This window comes from Canis lupus, chromosome 18, assembly GCF_048164855.1.
Source record: "Canis lupus baileyi chromosome 18, mCanLup2.hap1, whole genome shotgun sequence".
NCBI classification, from domain to species: Eukaryota; Metazoa; Chordata; class Mammalia; order Carnivora; family Canidae; genus Canis; species Canis lupus.
Window position 1 is genome coordinate 60208052 of NC_132855.1, and position 22145 is coordinate 60230196.

At 51.0% G+C, this 22145-nt stretch overlaps 1 protein-coding gene across 23 annotated transcripts in view; it reads left to right on the forward strand.

Moving 5' to 3' along the window:
• The window catches only part of SNAP47 (synaptosome associated protein 47), a 51615-nt gene extending 31563 nt beyond the window's left edge, over positions 1-20052 (forward strand). For 3 of the 23 annotated variants that reach the window (XM_072784657.1, XM_072784652.1, XM_072784653.1), the window contains 2 exons: positions 2897-3021; positions 13329-14266. In XM_072784657.1, coding sequence (XP_072640758.1) covers positions 2897-3021; positions 13329-13475 — 272 coding nt within the window. In that variant the 3' untranslated portion in view covers positions 13476-14266. Of the gene's footprint in view, positions 1-2896; positions 3022-9184; positions 9798-13328; positions 14267-14704; positions 15170-16302 lie in introns of those variants that run through there. The other 20 variants (XM_072784658.1, XM_072784655.1, XM_072784660.1 and 17 more) reach the window with 18 other exon arrangements.
• Positions 20053-22145: the final 2093 nt, after the last annotated feature.

Below are 22145 nucleotides of genomic sequence, written 5' to 3' on the forward strand. Positions count from 1 at the left end.
CGCAGACCTCCATTGGGTACTTAGAAATGGGCACCCCTTGACCCCAGCCGACCCCCTGGGAGCTGTGTGGCTCTCACACACTTGATCTCTTTCCAGGAGCCCCAGGTCCACGCTGTGCACTGTGTAGGTTTGAACATTTGCCAGTAAGTGGCTTTGGCTGTAGGCAGTTGGGATTGCTTACTCGCTCTCCGTTTCAGCTCTCAGCTCTGTGAAGGGCGTGGGCATTTTGTGATGTTTGTAGGGCTTCCCACCCCAGTTGTGTATGCTTCTGGGGCTGTCCCTGTGTAGAGTAGGTGTTTCCTTCCCTGTGTCACTGATGAGGCTTTTGGGTCCCAGGGACAAGGAGGAAAATCTGCCCGTGGCCAGATGGGCTTGGAGGGGTTCTTCTGTTCTTGGGGCAGGGCCGGTGGTTCTTGCTCTGAATCCCCAGTGAGGCCGGGATCTGAGGCCAGGGTCTGCGTCTGTACGTCAGGGGGCTGGAGTCCGCAGCTGCCCATACCAGCCCAGCTGTCGTTCCTGGAAAGTGAAATCATCCCTAAGTTCCCTTGAAGCTGGAACAATTTGTGCTGATTTTGTTTAACTGTGGTAAGTGATGACTTTAGAGGCAGAACCATTGTATACTGAAGTTGATTCTTTTTCGAAGATATTTCAAGGCATTGAAGAAACTGAGTCAGTGGGTCAGGGCTCAACACAGAGCACCCAGGGTGCCGAGCTCTGTGCTAGGCGTGATCCTGCTGACCCTGCAACATGTCATAACCGACACCCCTGACTTAGTGTGTTCCGTACTGAGAAATTCGCTATTTTGGCTTTCTAGTTAAGTAAAACCCCGTTTGTTTAACATTTAAAAAATGTCAGTATGTCCCTCCCGAACATAGGGGTATTGGAATGGAAACCAGAGCGGTGCTGAAGGAGCACAAGGGTGGGCGCTGGCGTCAGAGAAGCTGTGGGGTGCAACACGTTGATACCAAAGCTGTGCAAGCTAAATGATGCCAGGACATGTGAGCGAAAGTTGCTGCTGATGGAATGGCAGAGTGGAGGACATCCGTGTATGTGATGTATTCCGGGGGGCGGGGTGCAGAGTGGGCAGAGCCAGTTGGCTGGGGACAGCGTGCCAGGGTGGTAGAACAGGAGTCCACGAGACAGTGGAGTGGAGTGGACACCAAGGAAGGAGGAGGTTCTGGGCTGAGTGAGGAGACCACTGTTTGTCATCACATCAGCACCAATGACTTGCTAACGTGTGCATGGATTGGCCTGTAAGACTAATAATAGCTGGTGGCACATGTTTGCTATTTCTGCCGTCATAGCTTCCAGCTAGCTCTGACGGCTTCTACTGCAGGCGGAACTTCTGCGGTACCTTTCCTTATGTAACATTTTAGTTGTGACACTTTAGATCACGTAAGGCCAAACAGTTGCATGCTGTGGAAAGTTCCTTACTAATTAAATCCCTTAGAAGCTGGAATAGGATGAGACTTTGGAGATTTTAGAACACAGGTTGTGAGATCAGTTTGATTGGTTGCAACCAGCTTTTATTGTTTTTGAAGAATGAACGAGAAAAGCAGACATCTGTGTGCATGGTATACAGTAAGGGCTTTGGTAAGACAGGTAGGCCTCCTGGATGCAGCTGCGGGTGTGGCGGGTCTCCGTGGGGTGCAGTCCTCACAGGCGCTCTGCGTGGGTGCCCGCCCACTGCTTCCCGAATGCTCTCCTCTGCAGGACCTTGAGAAGCCTCTCTCGTCCCCACAGCAGCCTGCGTTTATCCTGGGTGAGGCCACGCTCCCTTTGCTTAGCCAGGCACCCCTTGGGGAGTATCACTTCGTAAGGATTACTTCGAGGACTGAGAAGAGAGGGTATTTCTGTATGTGTTGGAGGTGGCTGGTCTGTGCCCCAGAAGGAGGGGCTTGTGCAGTTGGTATATGCTGGGGATGGCTAGCTGGGCCCCTTCCCTTCCTGACAGTGCATTCATCAGGCTGCTCTGCTCGAAGGAGCCTCTGCTCACCGCCTCCAGGGTCCCCACGTCCAGGATCCTGTTGGCCCTTCTGTGCCTCCTGTTCCACAGAAGCGGAGACGCGTTCTGAGGAGTTGGTGCTGGCATCCAAACAGTGGATTCTCATCCAAATGCTGTCTGCTTTCCAGCATCCTGATACATGAACGTGACCATGCTGTGTATCCGAGGGGCCTTGTAATATGGGGAAGAACAGGCAGTAGACCTAACTGATGCCCTTCCCTGGACCCTGTGGTGCCAGGGTTTGGTGAATGTCAGCTCTCTAAATAAAGGACGGTGGCATGCAGTGGGGGGCATGCAGGGCCTCTTGAATATCACTGCATCTCCAGGCTGCCCTTCTGCTCTTCCAGGAGCCTGCCCAGGTGCGGGTGCTGGGAACACCCCTGAGCAGGGCCCAGCCACGTTTAGCACTCTGACTCACCCCCCCACCCCCACCCCAAAGTGGCCACACCACCAGCTTTGCTTGGCCGAGCCAGCCGGCCATTTCCTGTGCTCTGGGGAACCGCAGCGCTCTGTGGGCTGACGAGATGGTGCCGCAGTTTCCAGGACCATGTTTTATGTGCGTTTCACCAGGTTCCGCAAGTGGCCTGTTGGATACTCCCCATGTGTAGCCCTTTCCTGAGAGACCAAATACACAGCCAGACCTGGGACATTGTCAGTGGTGCACTCTCTAACCAGAGCAGGGTAAGGAGGCAGCTTGGGCCAGGGTCCCAGTGAGCCCAGGCAGCCCCCAGCCCAGCTCCACACAGCAGAGCTCAGGAAGATGGACCCACCACAGCTGCCAGCCCAGAGAGAGCTGATGGTCTTAAACATCACTCCCTGTGAGGTTCTGCATGTTCGTGCGTTGTTCGCACCTCCTGGAAGATGTCACTGCTGTTTGACTTTCCATTCCAGCGTCTGGACTGATGGACCGTGCCATGCCCCACGAGCCCTGCTCAGGGAGCCAGGAGGGCCCGTCACTTCAGCTGCAGAGGAGCGAGCCGCTCGTCTCTGAGGGGGACGCCCAGGAACTGAGACAGGTAATGTGCACTCCCGGCACCACGTGGTCCCTGCATGTGACATGCTTCCTCTGCCTGCCCATAGCTCCTCGCTGGGTGATGCTGGCCTCTCTTCTGCAGGGGCCTGTCACTGTGCCCCCGAGCTCTGTCTGCTCCAGTAGCTGGAGAAAGGAAAGAGCGGTGCCCATTCTGAGTCCCTGTGTTCCGTGGCACACAGACACTCCGTGCGCACAGCCCGCCTGCTGGCTGCTCTGCCTGTTGTACATGTACACGTGCAAGTATACATGTGGGCTGTGTGTGTGTGCAGGATATGCAAGCTCATATGGGCTTTCTGTGCATATACATGCGTGCATATGTGTGGTACATGTACTCGTGTGTACATGTGTGTGCTGTGCGTGTGGTGCCCTGTATGTGTTATGAGATGTACTGTGCCTGAGATGTGTACATGAGATGTACATGTACTGTGTATGTGCTATGAGACCCATCTGTGTACATTTGTGTGTTGTGACTTATAAGTGCATTTTATGTACATGTGCTCTGTGTACCTGTACTGTGTGTTCATGTGTGCTATGATACCATCCATGTATACACGTGTGTGCTATTGGTGTGCTTATCTATGTCTTCATGTGTGCGTGTATTCTGCATGTATCTATGTGTCTGCTGGTGTGTGAATGTACTGGGTGTCCCAGTGTGTGCATGTACTGTGTGTATGTATGTTGTGTGTGCCACGTGTGCATGTTTTTCTGTGTGTGTGTGTGTTGTGTCTATGTGCCATGTGTGCATGTACTATGTTTGTGTGTGCCGTGTGTGTACTGTGCTTGTCTGAGCATGTCTGTGTGCATATCCTGTGCATGTTTGTGTGCTGTTTGCATGTGTCTGTGCATGCCTGCATCTGTGTCTTGTGCATGTGTGTGCTGTGTGTACATGTCTATGCATCTGTGTGCACGTCCTATGTGTGTGTCTGTGTGCAGTGTTTGCGTGTCTGCATTTCTGTGTGTGCCTGTCCTGTGCGTGTGTCTATGTGCTGTGTGTGCATGTCTGCGTGTGTGCATGTCTGCATGTGCACATCCTGTGCATGTGTCTGTGTGCTGTGTGTGCGTGTGTCTGTGTGTGTCTGTACATGTCAGCGTGTGCATGACTCCACAGGTGCACATACAACTGAGAGTACTCACTCATCCCAATGCTCTCAAGGGCTTGCCACCAGATTCTTGCCACTTTTTGTCCGGGAAGTAGAAATTTAAACAACATTTGCTAGAAATACTTTTAAATTGTCTTCCTGTGTTATTGCTGGACAGTACAGTGTTTTTTCCTTTTATTTTTGAGTAGTTTTGAAGCAGATACCGAGTGTCACCTTGTTCATCAGCATCTCAGTGCACTTCTTTAGAACATAAAAGCTGTTAAAAGCCCTCATGCTATGCTGCGCTAGCCTTGGTTTGTCAGAATCCATTGTCTCATTCAGGGAGATGTGCTTGTTGGTTTGTGAGAGAGAGAATGTGTGTGTGTGTGTGTGTGTGTGTGTGTTCAGCTCACAACCGTATGAGGCCTGTTCCAGCTGCTCAGCAAAGTGCTTCTCACTACATAGCTTCCCTCTGTCCTTTCCGTTACCTTCACAGTCTTTTTGTAGCAAAAACTCAGTTGTTTCTCTGTGGAGATTTTGGTTTGCTTCTTCCTGACTCAGTTTCCCTGGTTCATAGCTCGAAGTTTAGTCATATCCAGGCTCTGGTCTAAAGAGGTTGTGTCATCCCTGGCACCACACACTTCCACCAGGGCACATAGGAAGACCATTTGTCTTTCAAACCTGTTTTTAAAGAAAAAGGCTGGGATCCCTGGGTGGCGCAGCGGTTTGGCGCCTGCCTTTGGCCCAGGGCGCGATCCTGGAGACCCGGGATCGAATCCCACGTCGGGCTCCCGGTGCATGGAGCCTGCTTCTCCCTCTGCCTATGTCTTTGCCTCTCTCTCTCTCTCTCTCTCTCTCTCTGTGTGTGTGACTATCATAAATAATAAATAAAATTTAAAAAAAAATTTAAAAAAATAAAATAAAAAGAATTAAAAAAAATAAAAAAATAAAAAAAATAAAGAAAAAGGCTTACTGACATGTCAGCCTAGGCATAGCCTCCTTTAAACTTGGCCATTTCCTTTCTGGAAAAAAAGTGCTCATCTTTGCTATGGGATATTTTAAATATGCATGATTTGTCACTCTTTCCCTGGGTCTAACTTAGTCACTTTGAGTAATGACCACGGAAATGCTGCTTTCTAGCTGCGACCAGCAAATGCTGCAGGTTACCGACTGAGGTTTTTGATGCACATATTGACTCCAGAATATGGCTTCAGGACTTGAGAAACCCCCATCCTATAAGGAAACACTCCCATTCTCTTGAGAATGGATGCGAGCCCACACACCTCAGGCTGCTGGGATCTGAGACCCTTCTCCCACCCTCGTGTGAAGCTGTCCTGCCGCTGTGTCAAGACCAAGACAGGGACACAGCTTTTTGATGGGAAATGTAGGGATTTTATGTTAATTCTGGTGATGGCCATGTAGTGTGAGAAGGCCCTTCCAGTTTCACACCAGCAGCCTCTGCCCTAGAAGCCAAGATGGTAGAGGTCATGATGAAGATGCCAGCAGCTGGGAATGGAATGAGCTTCCTCACCCACCTTCCACGTGAGAGCATGTCTGTGGGGTTGGTCCTGAGCATCATCAGCAGCTTAGTGAGCCCTGTGGTGTCCGTGCTGGGAACAGCAGCTGCTGTGCTGAGTCAGGACGTTGGCCACAGGGTGGGGACGTGGTGACCCTTGAGTGGTGAGCCTGGGGAGAGCCGCTGCGGAAGAGCAGGGCTTCACACCAGCCACCGGTCCTCCTCCCTGCAGGCACCCTGGGTCCACCAGAGAACGTTTTCTGGAGGTAAAACACATGTTTCCTATTTAGAGAATTCTTAGCTGTGTAGCTGAAGCCCCAGCGTAAGTAGGAATGAGGTAAATTTCTGGGGAAAACAGAAATGCGAGAACCACTCCTCCCGTTCAGCTGTGGTTTCTGTGGCAGATGCGATTACCGTCCTTACGTGGAAATGGGTCTCGGTGACTTAGCCCACAGTGGATGCTGAGAGACGCGGCTGGTGTGGTTGCCCCAGGACAGAAGGGTTCTGCACCCTGTGCCAACTACCACTGCACGTGGGCCCCGGAGCAGCCCTCACTGCGGCGTCCACTGTCCATGGGGAGGGCCTGTGGTGGCAGCAGCCAGGCCAGGAAGCAGATTCACTGGGATAGGTTTGGCAGAGCGCCCTGAACCGTGGCTCCCATCTGAGGTGCTGACCTCTCCTCGCTCGAGCTGCTGCTTGTTTGTCACCAGATCTGTGTCCACTGCCAGGTCCATGCAGTTTGAGGTTCCGTCAGTCACCCTGCTCCCCAGACTGTCCATCCTGACCTTTCCCCCCTCTCCCCACCCAAGACCAGGATGAATAGTGAGCACTGCCAAGGGGCTCCCCTTAGGGGCTGCACTATGGACCTTTTCCATAGTGGGGGTGCGGCGTGTGGACTGGGGCGCAGGTCACGGTTCCCACAGCAGGGGGTGCAGTGTGTGAACTGGGTGGGACTTAGGTCACGGTTCCCACAGCAGGGGGGTGCAGCATGTGGACCGCGGTTCCCACAGTGGGAGTACCCTGTGTGGACTGGGGTGCAGGTCACGGTTCCCACAGTGGGGGTGCCCCGTGTGGACTGGGGCACAGGTTACAGTTCCCACAGCAGGGCGTGCAGAGTGTGGACTGGGGTGCAGGTCAGGGTTCCCACAGCGGGGGGGTTATATGCTATTGTTTTCCTGGCCTGATACCAGTGCAAACACTGGCCATCACTTAGGCCCAGTTGGGCATCTGTTACTTTGTAAATTATTAACAAAGCTTCCTGAATACATCAAGCCTATGTCATCTGTTAAACCAGCAGAAGGGACTTGGTACCAGGAAAGAGGTGCTGAGTAACTTCTCACATCCATGGCAGGTGACATTTCGGGGAGCAAACGTCTATCAGGGGACCTGCCCTAGCTGGGCCGTCTGGTCCTGGCACTGGTGCGGCCCTGCTCTTGGCCCCACAGTCCCGGGTGGGCTGCACGCCTGCCCTGGCCCTGGCCCCCGCCTCTGGACAGCAAGGGCTCTGGGCAGGAGGGACCCTAGAACCCTCCACCTGCTGCACAAATGAGCACAGTGACAGGAAAGCTGACTCACAGGAGAATGTCATGCCCCACCTTATGTATTATCCATGGGTTTTCTGTACACTCTGCTGGTGAACTGCATCACTGGCAAACATGAGCTGCCACTGTGGACCCCCTCTCCAGCCTCTCTGTGGCTTCACGTGCCCTTCGTGCTCTCCTCTGGGATCCTAGACAGCCCATTGCGCTCTCACACGTTGGCTGTGGCCCCAGTCAAGAGCTGGCCCATGCTGTCTGTGGCAGTGGTGGCTCAGGTGGGGCTGGCAGGGCCCCTCACCCGCACTCAGAAAGGACAGACCTGGGCGGTGCAGATGCTTTCTGCCCCCTCCGCTGTCTCGGAAACATGAACAGGGCGGGAATGCCGGATAAGGAACCCGGGGTCTTGTCCATTGACAGGATTCCAGACGTGCCAGCGTCTGAGTGAGCATCTCCCAGGGCAGCTGCTGTGCTGTGCAGACAGAGGAGCACCAGGGCCAGGGGCAGACGACGCTTTCCCGTCTTCTCAGTCAGCCTAGACATGCCCCTGCCGTGTTAGGGGGTTTGGTCGTTTATTACTGAGTTGCCTGGCTGTTTTTTATTGTAGGGAATGTATATGGTGTAAACGTTGCCATCTCGCCCACTCTCAGTGTGTAGTTCAGTGGCACTGATCATGCGCAGAGTGCCCTGCAGTGCCACTGCCCCCAGACAGTCCCCTGCAGCGCCAGCCCCGTGCTGGCCCCTCCAGTCCTTGCTCTGTCATGTGTGTGTCCTTCCATGCTGGCCCCCCTCGCTTTGCACTGTGTTTTCAGAGCTCATCTGTGTTTCCTTTTCACAGCTGAGTGGATGGCCGACAGTTTGTGTGTCCATTCATCTGTGCCTGCAGTACGTGGTGCTGCTCTGAACATTCACACAAGAATCTGTGTGGGTCTGTGTCTGCTCCTTGGGGGCATATGCTAGCTAGGCGTGCAATTGCTCGGTCACGGGATAATTCTAGGTGTAGATTTTTGATGAGCTGCCAAACTCTTTTCCATAACGGCCATACCATTTTATGCTCCTGACGGCACGGATGTGGGGAAGTGAGTCCTCTAGCTTCATTCTTCTTTTTCAGGATTGCTCTGGCTCTTCAGGGCTCCATGCAATTCCATATGGATTTGAGCATCCGTTTTTCTGTTTCTGGGGGAATAAGGCTGCTGGAAATTTGATACTGCATTGAATGTGTAGGTAACTTAGGGGCGTCTTGTTGTCCTGCCATCCAGGAGCACAGCACATCCCTCATTATTTAGGTTGTCTTTAATTTCTTTCAATGCGATGTGTGGGTTTTAGGCCTTTACCTCTATTTGCTTGTGTTCTGGGCTGAGCCCTATTTGGATCCCATCGTGACCTGATAGTGGGCTGGTTTCCAGGGTCCCCCTACAGCACTGTGGGTCCTCACGTGCATGTGCCCTGACTGGACCTTGAGTTAGAGAGGCCCCTGGAGGCTGATCAGCCAACTGTGAGTGAGGGCTCTCAGGGTCTCGCAGTTAGGCTGCAGATCTTGAGGTGGGGACCGTGGTGGGGGCCTCCCTAGAAAAGAATCCTGTGCTGCTATCCACAGATAGCCCTTGGGGCCTCAAGGAATGCAGCAGAAGGGACAGGGTGGGACGTGGGGGTGGTCTGTATGTGCTGAATGTGACAGATTGTAGCCTAGAATGTTCTTTACAGCCTCCAGAGCTGTGGCTGTGCTGGAAGCCAATTTTTCCCTCTTTACCTTCTCTATAGCATATTAATGGCCCCAACTGGAAGAACTATTTGGAGTTGCAGACAGCTTGATTTATCCCAGCTCTGTTCTTAAATGGTTGCTAATTTCTCACTGCAAGAAAATTCACAGTTTTTCAGTGAGTCAGCTTAATAACAAGATCAGGGCAGACAGTCTAGCTAATACTAACCTCACTTTAGGTGCTTCGTATTAATACAGTAATACTCAGAATCCTGGAGCTTTATCATGAAGAACAACCAAACATTCTTTTCTTTCAGACCCTACATGAGGCCACCAGTACATAAAAGATGTTTTGGACACATCAAGGCCCATGCTTCCGTGCACCGCCACTCCCCTGCTGCCATTATGCAGTGATTCCACAAGGCTGGGCGCCCTGGGGTCCTGGTGGCACAGCTCGCAGCAGAGCTGGGCCTCCGACCCCCTGCTTCCCACATCTTGATGGCTGCTGTGAGGTGCATACATGGAGATGCATCTGCTTTGGTCAGCGGACCTCCTCTGCTGGATGAGCTGTTTTTCCGTTTTTATAAACAAGGTGGAAACATGTCCGTCTCTGCTCGTATCTGTGCTGCTGTCCCAAGATCTGTGGTGCCAGGAGGTAGAAGCTGTCAGGGCATGTGGCCAGAGCAGAGGAGAACGTAGTGATGTCTGCTGTGTCCTGGGGAGCACGTGGTGCCTCCTACTGCCAGCCCGGGTCACGGACACACCTGCACCCTGCCCGTGGAGAACGGAGCTTGCTGTGCAGACACAGTTGAGCACCTCTGCCCCTCCGGGCTGCAGATCGCTGAGTATTCCGGACCATGCCGGCACACATTTGTGTCTCACCTGTGCCTGTGTATTTCTTTGGAGTTTATAAAAGTCACTTTCTCCTCAGCTCAGTTGGACAGTTTCTGTGTCGGGTGGACGTGCTTGCAGAGATGGCTGGTCACCGGGCTGACTTACTGGTGTGGCAGGGGCTTGAGGCAGAGCCCAGGGACAGCCAGCTGATAGTTCAGAGGCTGGCGGCAAGACACACCGATGACTAGACAGCTTGTCATCCTGGGCCGCAGAAGTAACAACTGTGTGAAGGTCTGGCCAGACTTCCTGTTCCCCATTCTTTCCACCCCGTGTTATATGGCATGCACATGATGGCATTTAATTTCTCTCATTCATTCCTTAAAGAGAAAAACACTGGACCAGGACTTGAGGTTCCTACTTTGAAGACTTGCTCGGTGATTTTCTTTGCAGACTTGGTAGCTACGCAGATCACACGTGTTTTTGTAGTATTCATTTCAAGCGCAGTTTTGGCGGGTCAGCCGGGCTCTCCACAGGCCACAGAGGAGGGGTCTCGGTGAGACATTTTCAGAATCAGACAGTTCAACAGGAACGAGCCCGTGTTTACACAATAGACTCCATAAAATGCTCAACTTGCATAGGCACATCAGTTGGTCTTGCTCACGAAGTAAGTTGTGTGTCTGTTATCTCTGCATAGGAGGCACAGACTCCTCCCGCTGCTGCTGCCATGATAGGGAGGGGAGATGCCCACACAGGGGCTGGCATGGGGGATGGTGCTCAGGGGGAGGGTGTAGAGATGTGCTGTGAGGATACCACTCAGCAGCTTGCTACAACTTCACATAATAGAAGACCATATCTTGTTAATAATTCGTTATATTGATTCTATGTTGAAATGATAATATTTTTATTGAATTGAGTTAAACAGGATGCGTTCAAATTAATAGCACCATTTTTTATAGGGCACCTGAATGGCTCAGTTGGAGGAGCCTGTGACTCTTGATCTTGGGGTCGTGAATTCAAGCCACATATCAGGATGTAGAGATTACTTAAATAAAAAAATGCTTACTGTTTCTACTGTTGAAAATGTGAGCATTAAAAAATTTAAAGTCACAGGTGTGGCCCTCCTTATGTGGGACCTTTGCCATAGCGTCTCAGGGCTCCAAGAGCAGGCCTGGGGCTGGTGCCCTCCTCTCACGGCTCTTTGAATGGCTTGCTGATCCCTGGCAAGGGCCCTTTTGCCTTTCTAAGGAATGTGTGGAGTTCCTGTCAGTGTCACTGGTACTGTGACACCTGTCGTCCACGAGCTCATCACACCAGGGCCACACAGTGCACACTCGCTGCAGAGCCCGGGGTCTTGCACATGTCTCTCAGCCCCGTGTGTGCAACAGTTAGTGCAAGGGTTCACAGAGACATTACATGCCCTCATTAGGGATGACTGTGGATGAGAAACCAGGAAACAGCTGCGTGGATATGCACTTCTACCCCCAGTGTCATGTCCCCAGGCCAGCGTATGGGTATGGGTATTCACACAGGTGCCACAGCATCACCAGCGGTGCTTGTCATCTAGGCTCAGGACAGGTTTTACTTTCTTCTCTGGCCCCATGTCCTGATTTTCTATCTGTGGTGTGAGTCTTGGAACAGGACAGGACAGTGGATGCCCCGCTCTGAAGGAAGCATCTGTTGCCTTGTGGTGAGGCTGCACCCGGCCATCCACACAGCTATGGTGGTGACTGCTCACAGTTCAGAGCCAGGTGGTTCTGAAGGACACTACATGGTTGACAAGGACATGGAGGTGGTGGACAGTGCATGTGGCCTCATTGCCCAGCACAAGGCAGGGGGGTGGAGGTACCACTCCTGAGTGTGAAGTCAGGTATAACCAAACATGTGGCCAAGGCCAGTCTCCTCAGGGCCATAATGTGAATGTACCTGCTGGAGCAACCTCATTAGAACACTGAAAGTACAGGCCAACTGGGAGGGGTCATTGAGCAGAGAAGACGGAGCGCGAGGACCTGCCTCACACGGTGGTGATGGTGAGCAGCGACTGTTTATTATGCTGTTTGGGCCTCAGCCATATGAGGTCATAGGAACGCGATGGAAAAGACCTCCTGTATTAGGTCATCTAGCCCGTCCCTCAGAGCTGACTGACCCCACAGTATACTTTCCAGAGCTCCGTCCAGTTTTTCCAGTGACTCAGCGGCTCCCAGAGGGTGCAAAAGGCTGGTGTCTGAGCCTGCGACCTTGGGTCAGGATTTGTTCCTCCACGCCTAGACGGAGCTCCCAGGGATGATGCTTGTGTGCAGAGATATGGGGGGTAAGTCCTGCCTCTGTCAGGAGCGCCTGTGACTGCAGATGGCCCTAGCGCTCCTCACCACCGGGTCCCTCCTGCAGCGGAGCCCTTCCAGGACTTGGCGGGGGCGCCTCACATCCCACTTTATAGTTTTCACAGCTTGTTCACATTTGTGAGCTCATTGCAGCCTCACCATTCCTGAGGAAGGAGTTGATCTTACTACACTCCAAGCCACCTCCCTGCCTCCTCCCTTCCATTCCTCCTGTATCCGATGAAGCAGCTCTCTCACAGGGTGGGCAGCACAGGGTCACTTTGTGTGAATGCATAGGGAGTGTCACGCCTTCCCCTGGGGTGCTGTGTGGTCTCCATGATGACAGTAGGTCTCAGGCTGCAGTGTCCCTGGCTGTGCCTGCGACAGTGATCTCTGTGTGCGGCGTGGTGTGGTGCCAGTAAAGTTAGATCTGGGGCCCTTCTCATGCTCACCCAGGCTGCCCACACTGACATCCGTCCCTAAGGGACAGAGGCCTTTGACATGGGGAACAGGCCCCCGGGCTCCTCTGATGATTCATGTTCTGCAGTTCCTTTGTCCTGACCTAACCAGTGATCTGAAACTTTCCCTAAAAGAGGTATTAACATTTATTGCAAGTAGTTGGTCATTAAGATCTCTCTTAAAATCTTTCCTTTTTGTTGTTACCTTGAGGATACTAAATTTTTAAATGCAGGCTCACCATGCATGTAGTTAAAGCACATTTCTCAATGCAAGTGGCCTCAGTAGGATTGCAGTAAAGTGGCTGCTCTTACCAGCGTATGAGACGTTTTGACATGTGACATGAGTCCCAAAGATGTTGGTCTCCCAGAGCCCTGGGGCCTATGCTTCCAGGCCAGCCCACCTCTTTTTACAGGGGCCCCACGGACTGTGCTTTGAGGCTGCTCCAGGCCTCGGGCTATTTGTATGTATCTGTGAAATGTTTCAAACAGGAAGAAAGGGATTTGGCTTAGTGGGTGCATACAGGTAATAGAGACAGTGGTTGGTCAGAGCCGGAGCCTGGTTGTGCCCTGAGCCAGCCCTCCCCTGCTATGTGGCTGGAACAGCAGTGCCCCGGGGCATCGTCAGGAGGGAGGGGGCTGGAGCTGGCCAGAGGGCAGGCTCCGCAGCCCTGGGGGTCAGTGCTGGTCAGCAGCAGAGCTGAGACCCAAACCCGGGATTGGAGGGCAGAGGGTTTGTCATCCCCACTGACTCACAGAATTTCCTAAGTACTGCAAAAGTGATGGAAAGAAATAGTGTCTATTTTTGAGAGCTTAAGAGAAGGCAGCCCCTCCTGCCATGTATGCTGCTCTTGCAGATCCTGAGGAAGCTGAAGAGTCTCGCACTGGACACTGAGACGGAGCTGGAGAGGCAGGATGACGTCCTGGACGGCATCACCGCAGCCATTGACCGGACCACCTTAACCATTGACAAGCATAACCAACGTACGAAGAAACTGACCTAGGACTGGATAGCAGAGAGGTGACTGGTTCTGATGACAGTGGCTTCCCTGAGGACTTTGTCCTCAACACTTGCATGCTTCCTACATAAAAATCTGGGAAGTCGTCCCAGGGGCCAGTTAGTAGGTGGAGGCCCTGTGCCAGGAGCTGTGGGCTTGCCTCAGGGTGCAGGGCTGCTGTGATGTGATTCCTGCCATAATGCAGGGAAGGGGGAGCTCCAGGAGAGGGAGGTCTGCCTGCAGATCCAGCAAGTCCCCCAAGCCCCTGCCATGGTGGCCCTGCTCCCCCACTCCCCCCAGGCCCCAGGTCCCTGCTCCCCTGTTCCCCTACTCCCCACAGGCCCCAGCTCCCCTGCTCCCCCGTTCCCCTCAGGTCCCAGTTCCCTGCTCCCCCCAGGCCTCGGCTCCCCCTTCCTACTGGAGCCCTTCAGAGGGTCCACAGTAACAGGAAGGCTCTTACCCGCACAGCTGGCTGCACCCAGTGGCTGCTTTGCATGGCCAGCATCCCCACTAGCTGAATTTTCATTCTTTCTCTGTTCTTGCTAGGTGTAAAAGGGCAATTTAAAACTCTGTGAAAGAAATGTGCTGATTTTTGAATCTGCCTCACCTCTGTGGGCTGCTCTGCATGGGCCCCTCTCATGTCACTTCGTTCCATTCTTCTCTGGAAGACGGGCCTATGTCTTTTGCTTTACTGTGACCTCCAGTACGTCTGTAGGTCTTTCTGTGAACACCTAGAATATTCTTGTCCAGTTTGTAGCCAAGTGTGAAAATAATACATACTGCACCTCTTTTAAAAAGTGTTGATTTTTTTTTCTTTAACTGCTCTATTTCTATCCAGAAACAAAAGAGAAATCATGGTTTAGAATATATTTTGAAGATGTGCAGTCATGCTGCTTTTTGCTTAGTTTTGGTGAAACTAAAACTTGGTTTTAGTGAAAGGGCCCCTCAGGGAAGGACGAGGCCAAAGTGGAGAAGTGGGAGACCCCTTCCCCTATCACAGCCAAATAGGCCACCTGCAGACTGCTTTGCAGTAGCATCCAGGAGGGCTGTGCACAGAGACGCCTTTAGGCCTTGCCAAGGTGTCCCTATCAGACTGCACGGCAGGCCCCGTGCTGACGTTCTGGGTCCTGGACGGTTTGAAGAGTGAGTGGGCAGGCACAGTGCTAGTTTTCTAGGGATGCTAATGAAATACCATAAATGAGGGTCTCGGGACACCAAGCTCTGTCCCCTCCCAGGTCTGGAGCCCAGGAGTCTGCAGTCAAGGTGTCGTGGCCGTGCTCTCCACCTGGAGGGGCCCCAGGCATTCTGGGCTCATGACCATGTCTCCCCAGTCTCTACCTCTGTCACCACATGGTCATCTCAAATCTCCTTTTCTCATAAGGACATCTGGCTCGTCCTGAGCCAGGATCAGCCTTTGCATCGTGTGACAATTTCCACTAAGGTCTCATTTCTGAGGTGTGGTGTGGATGTGAATTTTGGAGTGCTGTGACTTCTGGAAGCTGACCTGTTCGAGAAGACACAGGAAGGGGCATATGGATGGCCCAGTGGTTGAGCACCTGCCTTTGGCTCAGGTCATGATCCCGGGGTTCCAGGATCAAGTCCCGTATTCCCTCCAGCCTGCTTGTTCCTCTGCCTGTGTCTCTGCTTGTCTTCGTGTCTCTCATGAATAAATAAATAAAATCTTCAAAATATTTAAAAAATATTTAAAATCTTTAGAATCTTTAAAAAAAAAAAAAGACACAAGAAGTAGCACTTCCAAAAAGTATCCTTCATAGGGGTCTTCTAATTCTTCACTTCTTGGTGAATTCTGTTCCTAGTCTCTAGCTGCATTATTTGGTCTGGACTTCCCAACCTCCGCTGCACCTGTCCCGTCAAGGTTTCTGACTGATGCTGGTGTGTGAGTGGTTGCTCCTGACTTTTCCTGGCAGGATGAGGATGGAGCTTTCAGAGCTCACAGCCACTCCAGAGATCTGAGCCCCATGCAGTTCTTCTGCTCATGCTCAGTGCTGAAGAGGGCAGGGAGGGCACAGCAGATGTGTAGATGTGTCAACAAGCACAGTCACTGAGAGGTTATGTACTGCCCAGAGGTGTTGGCTGGATGGTATCCTATGGAGTGAGGAAGAATGCTGGAGGAAAGGCAGCCCGTGCCCTGGGCCCAGGGCAAGTGCAGGTGGGCAGGCTGTGTGCCCAGAAGCTGCCACTTGTCACAGCACCCCAGGAGTGACATTCCCAGACATGGAGCATATGGTTCTGAGTGACAGCTGTGCTCTGGCCTTACACTAGGGACTCAGAAAATGCACACACGTGTGCCTACCCACATGTACGTGCATGCGTGCGTGTACACACACTGACCCCAGGCTCCTCAAAGTCTATGGGAAACATGCTTCTCAAGTATTTCTAAGGAGCAGGCAAAGCGAGGGCCGCAGACCCGTTGTCTTTCTCTCCACATCCCTGTGTGGAGAGCCCTGAGCAGCCAAGGGGAAATCAAACGTGCCCCACCCTTGATGCTGTTGTGAATCCCCAAGGGTGCTGATGCCTTTCTGATCCCCTGAGGGCCCTGAGGTCACCCCCTCCAGCTCCCCACCCCAGGTGCTCTAACTCTACCCCCCACTGCTCCCCACCCCAGGTGCTCTAACTGTATCTCTTACTACTCTTCCCTTTTGTGTATTCACTCCTCCTCGTACTACTCCCTAGTGTGGGTGGATGGGCTCTGCCTCTGCATTTTGGACTCTTGTAGAGAATGTAACTGGGAGTGCACACTGAGTTCTCCTGAATGCTGGACCAGGGGAAGTAGGTGAGTAGTCAGGCTAGTGACCTCTCCTGTGCTCCTCAGGTGGCCCCAGCAGTGGTGGGATGGCTGGAGCCTGGTTCTTCTGCATCAGGTGAGTAGATTATCTGGACAGTGTCAGGGGCCCTATTCTGCAACCGTTGTCAGTAGCAGCTGGCTGTTTGAAGGCAGCCTGTGGCATCTCCTCCTTCCTGTTTCAGTTTCCTAACATGGGCCTTGACCTCTGACACTGCCGTTCAGTCCATGTGGGGGCTGAGGTCACCATGTGCTTTATTCCTGCCCCTAAATCTGTTTGCTCTTCACTGATGGGGTTGGATTATGTTAGTCTGTTGTCACCATGTGAGGTATTTGCGCTTCCTAAAACACAAAATGTCTCGAATTCAGTTTTACTCAACATAACTGGACAAAATGCAAGAATCTTAGAGCAGCACAAATCAGCATTGTGGTGACATGATACTGCTGCTTTTCAATCAGGACAAAACAATCCTGAGGTTAATCAGTTTGTTTCGGGTAGGGACGGGCGGACTTCTATAAAAGGCCCAGAATTCACTGCTTCCTGTTTTGAACCATATGATGTCTGTTGCAACATCTGAGGTGTGCTGTTTACAAGACCACAGCCTGGACTTGATGTCTTCAGATAAAGTTGCCTGTGACATTTGAGTGTCATTTATTTCATGTGTTAGGAAATGTTTTTCTTGTTTTCTTTTTGTTAATTTTATTTATTCATGAGAGACACACAGGTAGAGACACAGGCAGAGGGAGAAGCAGGCTTCATGCAGGGAACCTGACATGGGACTCGATCCCGGGACCCCTGGATAACACCCTGAGCCAAAGGCACATGCTCAACTGCTGAGCCACCCAGGCGTCCCTGTTTTTCTTGTTTTGATTTTATTCTTTGAACTAATTGAATTTTAGACATGTTCTATGCATGCAAGCTGTAGGACAGGCGGTGTGTGTTCCTTAGGAGGCTATACCTGGCCTTCTGTCCAGGAGGCCAACAGCACGGCAGTACTGCAGGTGACTGCAGCTGAGTCCAGGGTCGTCACCAGGAGGCCCACACCCCATCCCCAGGTTCACAGATGCAGTAATGGCACATAGTCTCCTCCTAGAGCTAGGAGAGGGGAGGAGGGTGACTGATGATGGTTTCTACAAATGATTTTCTCTACAGGCTCCAAATTATCATGCATGGAAATTTTAGGAGAGGAAAATACAAACATGCTTGAGACATTTTCAGACACCACAGAAACACTTGGCTGTGCAGTCAGTGAGGGTTGGGGCTTTGGGTTGGGTTGGGTTGGGTTTGGAGTTTGATAAAATGCTCTCTTGGAGGCAGCTCTGCAGGTTAGGGCATCAACCCTGGCGCAAGACTACCAGCCTCACCTGTGAGGACCCCCTCCATTCTCACTGCTGCCAGTGTAATTATTAGCTATAGGTTGGAGTAAAACTTGAAAGACACACAAATTGTAGTCAGTTTTCACATTTGCAACTGATTTCCACATCCACATAATATTTCAGACTTTTGGCACCCATCTGGAAACTTGGAACAGCAGTCAGCCTGTTGAGGAGGTAATTTCCTTGATTCATTTTGAAAATGAAAAGCCACAGGGTTGGAGGCAAGGGTGGTCCTGCTTCCCAGAAGGGCCCTCAGGCTCCTCCCTGGGTTTCCTCAGCAGGGAAGGTACTGACTTGCAGATCCAGGGGCTCCTCCCAGCCCTGGAGAGCTACGCAGGGGCCAGGCTCTCAGTTATCAGGAGTGGAGGGCTGTGGTACAGGGACGGGAGCCCCTGTACCCTCCTGCTGCAGGAGCCGGGGGTGACGAGTGTGGAGACTGCTCTGCCAGCCTGACCTGTGTGCTGGAGCTCCTGCAGGTGTGGACAGGCATGTCCTCAAAGCATGGTTGGCGTCCCATCACGTACAACTGCAGGCAGCGGGACCTCAGAGAAGCTCTGGCACCTTCCCCCACCAGGTTCCTCAGGGTCCTTTAGATTTTGCTCAGCATCTCCTGTCCCCACCTCTGCCTTTTCCTTTCATCCTAGGGAGAGAAGTGTGAGCTGAAGAACAGGTGAGTTGCTTTCCTCAGCTGACCCTTCTGCTTGGAAGGTGGGAAAGTTACAGCAGGGGCATCTTTCCTAACGGGAGCAAAGGCCTTGTGTCCATCATCTGGTTGTAGGATGCAGAAATCCAGCTGTATGTGGGGAACAGTCAGGGCCTCACAGGCTTTCCTGAAAGTGCTCCACCAGCCCAACACCACTGTCCCAGGCCGCCCCCCCCCCCCGCCCCCAGTGGCTGTTCCCCCTTGCCTGGCCATGCAGCTGGTGCAGGAGGTCAGTGAGGCTGACCCTTGTTCTGAAGCACTGGGGCACTTGCCCTGGGAGGGGTGGGGGCAGTCAAAAGGGCATGCCTACCACTCGGCGTCCCTCACATGAAGAGCTATCATTACAAACCCCAAGAGAAGAGCATCAGTTACAGGCCCCAAAAAGACAAGGTGTGCATTGCAGCTTCTATCAGAAATTCCCCACCTCGGCAGTCCAGCCAATGAGAAACCATTACTGTCCTGAAAAAATTGCCCTTCTCTTATCCCTGAATACACCCATTTTTGCTCACAAAGTAACAATTTTATTTTTAAGGTTAACAAGGGAAAGCAAGGAATGTGCAGCCTCATGACGTCCCCTGGATGTCACTCTTGGGACCTCAGGCTGTGTTTTCCAATGGATGTAATATGCTGGTTCCAGATGTGGCAATAGCTCTGAGAGGTGCTGCTGGGGAATGAGATGATGGGGACAGGTAGAAGGCCTAAGCTCCAGCAGCATCTCCAAGTGCTGAGTGAGTGCTTCATCTACTAATCGAACACATCTGGCCACTTGTGTGGCATTGCTCCAAGGGCTCACAGAGCAACCCCACAATGGCACCGACGCCACTGGCAGGTATCACGCGCTCTGCACGTGAGATTCCAAGTGACCAGCAGGAGCGAGCCTGCAAGGAGGACTGTGTGGAAAGAAGGGAAGGAGTCTCAGGTCCCAGACTGGGGCCTGGACGAGCAAAGGCTGCTCAGGGTCCAGATCTAAAACCACCCATTTATGCCCCATCTCATAGTAAAATGGTCTCCTTCTGGAGTCGGAGGCTGGCTGCTAAACCCAGACGACCTTTCTCCCCCAAGTGGCTTGACCCCACAGCACATGGCCCTGACAAAGGGTGTCACAGAGGGAACTGGAGAAATTGCTGGGGGAGTGGAACAAGATACCCTGGGTAGCAACAGTATTATCCCTCCAGACAAACCCAAATTGGGAGGTGCCCGAACCTGCAGCCGCACTTTGTGTGCTGGCAGGAGTGTTTAGGTCATGAGAAGGGAGATCATTGCATATTGTCCAAGCGCACTCTGACCTCTGGGTTTGGAAGAGTAAGTGCTCTGCCCTCGTGAATTCACACCCTGACCCTAGATGCCCACAGTTCAAGACCTGCTGCCATGAACATGCTCAGCCCTACCTCATTACACTGCCCAGAATAGTAATGTCACCCACTTCCTAACACATCTATGAGGCCAGCATTACCTTAATACAAATCCAGCAAAGACATTACAAAGGAACCACAGACGAATATCTCTCATGAGCATAGATGCAAAAATGTTCAACAAAATGTTAGCAAATCAAATCCAACAATCCATAAAAGTAATTATACACCCTGAGCCAGTGTTGTGCAAGGCTGGTTCACCATCCAAAAGTCAATTAATACAATCTATCACAACAGACTAAGGAAAAATTGTATGATCATGTTAATAAAGTATTTGACAAATTCTAACATGCATCATGATTAAAAAGTAAAAGAAAAGAGAAAGAAAAAGAAGAAAGAAAGAAAAGAAAGAGAAAACACCTTCCAGCAAAATAGGAATGGGGGAAATTTTGTCAACTTCATAAAGAACATCTATAACACATCTATGTCTTCCTCTGTGAAATTTCTGTTCATGTCTTTTGCCCATTTCATGATTGGATTGTTTGTTTCTTTGCTGTTGAGTTTAATAAGTTCTTTATAGATCTTGGATACTAGCCCTTTATCTGATACGTCATTTGCAAATATCTTCTCCCATTCTGTGGGTTGTCTTTGAGTTTTGTTGACAGTTTCTTTGGATGTGCAGGAGCTTTTTATCTTGATGAAGTCCCAATAGTTCATTTTTGCTTTTGTTTCTTTTGCCTTCATGGATGTATCTTGCAAGAAGTTGCTGTGGCTGAGTTCAAAAAGGGTGTTGCCTGTGTTCTCCTCTAGGATTTTGATAGAATCTTGTCTCACATTTAGATCTTTCATTCATTTTGAGTTTGTCTCTGTGTAAGGTGTAAGAGAACGGTCTAGTTTCATTCTTCTGCATGTGGATGTCCAGTTTTCCCAGCACCATTTATTGAAGAGACTGTCTTTTTTCCAGTGGATAGTCTTTCCTCCTTTATCGAATATTAGTTGGCCATAAAGTTGAGGGTCCACTTCTGGGTTCTCTATTCTGTTCCATTGATCTATGTGTCTGTTTTTGTGCCAGTACCACACTGTCTTGATGACCACAGCTTTGTAGTACAACCTGAAATCTGGCAGAGGAAGACATAGACATGGCCAACAAGCACATGAGAAAATGCTCCGTATCACTTGCCATCAGGGAAATACAAATCAAAACCACAATGAGATACCACCTCACACCAGTGAGAATGGGGAAAATTAACAAGGCTCCTGCTTCCTAGCCACAAATGTTGGAGAGGATGCGGAGAAAAGGGAACCCTCTTGCACTGTTGGTGGGAATGTGAACTGGTGCAGCCACTCTGGAAAACTGTGTGGAGGTTCCTCAAAAAGTTAAAAATATATCTGCCCTACGACCCAGCAATTGCACTGTTGGGGATATATCCCAAAGATACAGATACAGTGAAACGCTGGGACACCTGCACCCCAATGTTTATATAGCAGCAATGTCCACAATAGCCAAACTGTGGAAGGAGCCTCAGTGTCCATCAAAAGATGAATGGATAAGGAAGATGTGGTCTATGTATACAATGGAATATTCCTCAGCCATTAGAAACGACAAATACCCACCATTTGCTTTGACGTGGATGGAACTAGAGGATATTATGCTGAGTGAAATAAGTCAATCAGAAAAGGACAAACATTATATGGTCTCATTCATTTGGGGAATATAAAAATTAGTGAAAGAGAGTAAAGGGAAAGGAGAGAAAATAAGTGAAAATATCAGTGAGGGTGACAAAACATGAGAGACTCCTAACTCTGGGAAACGAACAAGGGGTAGTGGAAAGGGTGGGGGGTGGGGCTGACTGGGTGATGGGCACTGAGCGGGGGCACTTAGTGGGATGAGCACTGGGTGTTATGCTAAATGTTGGCAAATTGAACTCCAATAAAAAAATTTTTAATTAAAATAAATTAAAAAAATAAAACTGAAAATATAAACTCAATTTCTGCCAAAAATAAACAACAAAATAAAACATCTATGGCTCACATCATATTTACTGGTGAGAAATAAGAAAATTTCCTGCTCAGATCGTGAACAAGGCAAAGTGTTCCCTCTCACCACTCCTTTTTTTTTAAATAATAAATTTATTTTTTATTGGAGTTCAATTTGCCAACATACAGAATAACACCCAGTGCTCATCCCGTCAAGTGCCCCCCTCAGTGCCTGCCACCCAGTCACCCCCACCCCCTGCCCTCCTCCCCTTCCACCACCCCTAGTTCGTTTCCCAGAGTTAGGAGTCTTCATGTTCTGTCTCCCTTTCTGATATTTCTTATCCATTTCTTCTCCCTTCCCTTATATTCCCTTTCACTATGCACCCCTATGTATGCCACGGACTTTGGGTGACCATGCTATGTCAGAATAGGCTCTTCTGTGTGCATGGATGCACGCCTCCAAT